Consider the following 5,455-nt stretch of genomic DNA (forward strand, 5'->3'; position numbering starts at 1 on the left):
GATTTCTTTTCACAAAGATGGCCTCCTTTACTCCTCTCTCAAACCATCGTTCCTCTCTGTCCAGGATGTGAACATCTTCATCCCTGAAAGAGTGACCGCTGGCCTGGAGATGAGTGTAGACCGCAGAGTCCTGGCCTGATGATGTTGATCTTCTGTGCTGGGCCATCCTTTTGGCCAGTGGCTGTTTAGTTTCCCCGATGTAAGAATGATCACCCTCCTGACACTGAACAGCATACACAACATTACTCTGTTTGTGCCGGGGGACTGGATCTTTGGGATGAACCAGTCTTTGCCGTAATGTATTTTGGGGTTTAAAAGCCACTGGGACGTTATGTTTAGAAAATAAACGTCTCAGTTTCTCTGATACTCCCTGAACATATGGAATGACCACTGGTCTGGGTCTGGGTTCCTCCTTTTCACCTGATGGCTGACTGGAGTCCTGTTTGGGTTTCTTCTCTGCTTTCAGGAAGGCCCAGTTAGGATATCCACATTTCTCTAGAGCCTGTCTTGTGTAGGATTTCTCCTTCTGCCTGGCTCCTGAGTTAGTGGGGACGCTGTCTGCTCTGTGATACAGAGTCCTGATGACTCCTAACTTGTACTCCAAAGGGTGATGGGAGTCAAACTGCAAATACTGGTCTGTGTGGGTGGGTTTGCAGTACACCTCAGTTTGCAAATGTCCTCTATCAGAAACTGAGACCTCACAGTCCAAGAAAGACACCTGGGTTAAAATTAAATCTCAGGAAGTCCAACATTTTACTGACCACATCAACTCTGTGGATAAATACATCAAGTTCACACGAGAAGATGTAAAAAATGGCAAGTTGGCTTTCTTGGACTGTGAGGTCTCAGTCTCTGATAGAGGACATTTGCAAACTGAGGTGTAACGCAAACCCACCCGCACAGACCAGTATTTGCAGTTTGACTCCCATCACCCTTTGGAGCACAAGTTAGGAGTCATCAGGACTCTGTATCACAGAGCAGACAGCATCCCCACTAACTCAGGAGCCAGGCAGAAGGAGAAATCCCACACAAGTCAGGCTCTAGAGCAATGTGGATATCCTAACTGGGCCTTCCTGAAAGCAGAGAAGAAACCCAAACAGGACTCCAGTCAGCCATCAGGTGAAAAGGAGGAGCCCAAACCCAGACCAGTAGTCATTCCATATGTTGAGGGAGTATCAGAGAAACTGAGACGTTTATTTTCTAAACATAACGTCCCAGTGGCTTTTAAACCCCAAAATACATTACGGCAAAGACTGGTTCATCCCAAAGATCCAGTCCCCCGGCACAAACAGAGTAATGTTGTGTATGCTGTTCAGTGTCAGGAGGGCTGTGATCAGTCTTACATCGGGGAAACTAAACAGCCACTGGCCAAAAGGATGGCCCAGCACAGAAGATCAACATCATCAGGCCAGGACTCTGTGGTCTACACTCATCTCCAGGCCAGCGGTCACTCTTTCAGGGATGAAGATGTTCACATCCTGGACAGAGAGGAACGATGGTTTGAGAGAAGAGTAAAGGAGGCCATCTTTGTGAAAAGAAATCATCCATCATTAAACAGGGGTGGAGGCCTCCGGGTTCAACTGTCCCCCTCTTACAATGCTGTGATTGCTAGTATCACTCAACCCTCTGTGAACAGTAAACAGCCATCAGTGTGCTAATGATCCATTGTTAGGCTGATGGTCCTTCTTGAGCATGTGAGCAGCTGGTTTTGGTTGTCAGCAGCAAACTGGTTGATCCACTCTGAGAAGGTGCTATTTAAGAGACTGAGCTGAAAACAGCACCTCAGACTGAGGAAGTCTCTTGGATGAGAGATGAAACGTTTCTACATTTTTTTTTGCTTTGTTTTGTTTTTTTGTCTTTTTTGTTTTCTTGTTTTTTGAATGTCCAGAGGACCAGACTGAACTTTTTCGGATTTTTCTACCTGGATTATTGAGCATGTATCAGGATATTTATTCAGCATGTTTGTTTTGCTAAAGTTGTTTTTCTGTGGTGGCCATCTTGAATCGTTGTATTGATTTCTGAGTTTCATTAAAGTCGGTCCACTTGAATGGAAAGATATTTTGCTAACTCTGAAGACCAACACGCACGCGCAGACACCCTTCTCAGGGTTGAACGTGCTTCTCCTGACTTGTCTTTACCAGTCGCCACCAGCAGGGGGCGCGCGCGCGCAGAGCTGTAACTGAGCGTGCGTCCCGCCGCAGATAAAGAGCTGGTGACGTAACCGCTTCCACAACAACAAGAAGCTCAGAAACAAGGAAGTGTCAAGCCGTAAGCTGAAACAAGGCCAAGACAAGATACTCAGAGTTCCGCTCAATCCCATGTTCCTCGGCCCCCGGAGCAGTCCACAACGATGAATAACAAAGGTACGTCCCCGCGGAGGGTGACTTTTGTCGGCTAGCTGTCCGCTCCGCGACGCTGGGCCTGGAAGTAGAGACGAGAGAGGAGCCTGTGGCCGTCTGGAGCTACGTACATAACAATAAACTGACGCACTCCGAGCCGAGGCGCCACATTTACCGTCATACTGTGTTCTTGTAGAAATCCTGGTTGTTTCAGATGTCGTCGTGTTGACGGCAGCTCCGGATGTTTCGTTTCCAACAGCGGAGTCCAGGAATTTATCACATTCTGCTACTCCATGTTTGGTTTCATTTGTTCGAGCAGTTCCGCGTAATAAAGCTGAACCTGAGGGTAAAAATATGAAATCCAACATTAGCCTCCTTACACGTTTTACGACAGATCTGATGCTGATGACTGTATTCAGAATTAGCACGATTTATAATTAAATGTATATGATAAGAGGTGAACATGCTAGTTACCTGCTACATGATGAGGCTGGTGTTTGTAGACAGAAACTCTTTGTTACTTTTTGTTACACCAGAACCGCATAATGTTTAAAATAGCTTCTGTTAATTGACAAGTAATTGTACATTTTATACTGTTATTAAGCAGAAATGTCACAAGTCTTAATTTTATAAAAATAAACTTTCAGTGTTTCTTTTTACCAATCGAAGCTTGTAACAATTTCACATCATTATTCACTTTTAGAGCTGAATTTTTGCCTTTTAAAAAAAAAAAACTACTTTTCTGAATTCTGATAACTCCAGACTGCGAGGTTAAACTTTAAAAATGACATTTTTCCATCAGTTTTCTCCTGTTTAATTTGACCATCTTCTTCTTAAAGGCTCCAGCTGTTAATGTGAAGGCGCCTGATGTTTTTATTTACCTGCTCAGTTCTTTTTATTTTTTTTATTTTTTATTGTATGTAAAATACTGATAATGCAGAAAAAAATTCTCCACACAAACCAACTATGGTGTTTTTTGTAAACCACAGAGTGATCCCAATTCGGATGTTTTACACAATAATCAGCTGCTCATAATTGTACAGTTTTTAATTGAACTCTTTTCAGTTTTTATTGCAAGAAAATGAAAGCTTTGAATTTCGTATTTTACTTTGAAAGGATAACGACCATAAACTGGAAACATAGCAATAAAGAATTAGTGTTTTTGACCCGTTACGTTTGTTACAGGTATTTACTGAAATGTACTCACCACAACAGAGATTCATGCTTCTATAACAGCGACTGTTATAATCTCAGGTTACTGATAGGTTCACGTGTTCTCTGGCTTCTTTTCTAACTCGTCATCCTGCAACAAGTCACTTCCCACAAGAATATAATGCAAGTCTTGACGATTTCATTAAAAAATATATCTATACACCGCAGCACAGTGGTACAAATTCAACTCCCAGAGGTCATAGGAGACATTGTATTTGTTCAACTATAAATGTTTGTTTAAAGTGAACCCTTGTGTTGCAGGTTCATATCCACAGCAGACTGTGTACCCTCAGCAGAGCTCTGCACCTGTCTACCCCTCTGCTATGCAAATGTCTCCTCAGGCACCTCCTTACTCAGACACACCTCCTGCATATTCTGAGGTAACTGTTGCACCTTTACCCTAAACTCTCAGATTACTGTTTCTAAACTGTTTGTACATCAACACCTGATTACACTTTGGAGTCGAGATGACAGCACAGCTAACCATCAGCTAACACATAACTGAGCCAGTCTTACAAGTATTGTAAGCATAACAACATAAGATGAATGAAGTTTTAGATTTTTCCTCCTGTGTCTGCAGATATACCAGCCCAGATATGTGCTTCCACCTCAGGTGCCTGGTCAGGTGCCTCAGATGTCCTCCCCCTACCCTGGTGCTCAGGTGTATATGCCCATGCAGCCTCCCATGCAAGTTGGTCCGGTGGGTCAGAACGTTCCCATGGCCTACTATCCCATGGGGGCCGTCTACCCGCACGGATCAACGGTGATGGTGGAAGGCGGCTTTGACGCCGGAGCCCGTTTCACAACCGGCAGCAGCGTTTCCATCCCAGTGAGTTATGAGCAATGTTTATTTATTAATTCTTTTAAGTTCAATTCCCAAACTTGTTTCTGCCCTTCTGCAGCCCCCACCTCCTGGACACCCCCCTAACGCAGCTCAGCTGGCTGCCATGCAGGGTGCCAATGTTGTCATGACGCAGCGCAAGAATAACTTCTTCCTGGGTGGATCCAGTGGAGGTTATACCATCTGGTAACAGCAGCTATTCCCCCTCCTTGTTCATGCCTAAACCGTTCCCCCCACATCCCAGATAATTCCCCAGTCCTCCCTTCCTCCTTACGCCTTCCTCTTCAGGCTGCTTGGCCATGCCACAATACTGATATCACCTAACGGAATGTAATATTTTAGAGCCCTTGTGAAAGGTACAGTACTCCACTTCTGACCTAGAGATCAAACGATAACCGTCGCCACCTGGAGAGGACAAAACGCAGAATTTAAAATAATCTGTCCGTAATTCATTGGATTGAATCTCTGATCATTCCTGATTGGATTTGGTTCAGGCATCTGCTCAGGAGACCTGTTCCTCTTTGATCGAACGGTCTCTAAAAAACACTGAGATGTTCTCGTCTTCTTGTAAAACTTAACGTAGGTGAAACCTTGAAATGCCAGACCTGCATTCTATAGTTTAGCTGCTTTATGGTGAAAGTGAAACGCAAAACGACAAAAGTTACAGTCAAAGCGCAAATAAAAAGAAACCTCCACCTGTCTCTTTTTTTTTTCTTTTGTTTTTAATTAGTGTAGTTGAAATAATAGGTGTGTAATAGTTCTGTGTAAATACCAGTATGATGATCATGAGATGCTACATCTCAACTATAAGAATAAAAGTAAAAAAAAAAAAAAAGAATTGGCATCCTGGATGCTCTTAGCTAGATTTGTCGTGTCTTTTGCACAGTATCAAACGTACCACATCAAATTTGTTGCACAGCGAATCGTCTGAGAGATGGTTCTGTTTGAATCTGTTGTAAATGAAATAAATTAAAATCAGAAGCTTAAATAAAAGATTTAATGCAATATCTTAAGTGGTTTACTGTACCTTGTTGGGCAACGTGTAGATGAACATAGTCGAGTG

At 43.3% G+C, this 5,455-nt stretch overlaps 1 protein-coding gene across 1 annotated transcript; it reads left to right on the forward strand.

Annotated features, from left to right (window-relative positions):
* The first annotated feature begins 2,205 nt into the window (after positions 1-2,205).
* On the forward strand, positions 2,206-5,227 carry dazap2 (DAZ associated protein 2). The gene is made up of 4 exons (XM_037684683.1): positions 2,206-2,363; positions 3,813-3,931; positions 4,132-4,380; positions 4,454-5,227. The coding sequence occupies exons 1-4, from the start codon at positions 2,351-2,353 to the stop codon at positions 4,580-4,582; spliced, it is 510 nt and encodes a 169-aa protein (XP_037540611.1). The 5' UTR covers positions 2,206-2,350; the 3' UTR covers positions 4,583-5,227.
* Positions 5,228-5,455: the final 228 nt, after the last annotated feature.

The sequence above is a fragment of the Nematolebias whitei genome, chromosome 11 (genome assembly GCF_014905685.2).
Source record: "Nematolebias whitei isolate Nwh7 chromosome 11, NemWhi1, whole genome shotgun sequence".
In the NCBI taxonomy this organism is placed as follows: Eukaryota; Metazoa; Chordata; class Actinopteri; order Cyprinodontiformes; family Rivulidae; genus Nematolebias; species Nematolebias whitei.

Bases quoted from the DNA above. Each gene is read 5' to 3' on its own strand.
- dazap2 (XM_037684683.1), top strand. The intron at 3,932-4,131 runs GTAACTGTTGCA...CTGTGTCTGCAG, and splicing joins CACCTCCTGCATATTCTGAG to ATATACCAGCCCAGATATGT. The intron at 4,381-4,453 runs GTGAGTTATGAG...GCCCTTCTGCAG, and splicing joins GCAGCAGCGTTTCCATCCCA to CCCCCACCTCCTGGACACCC.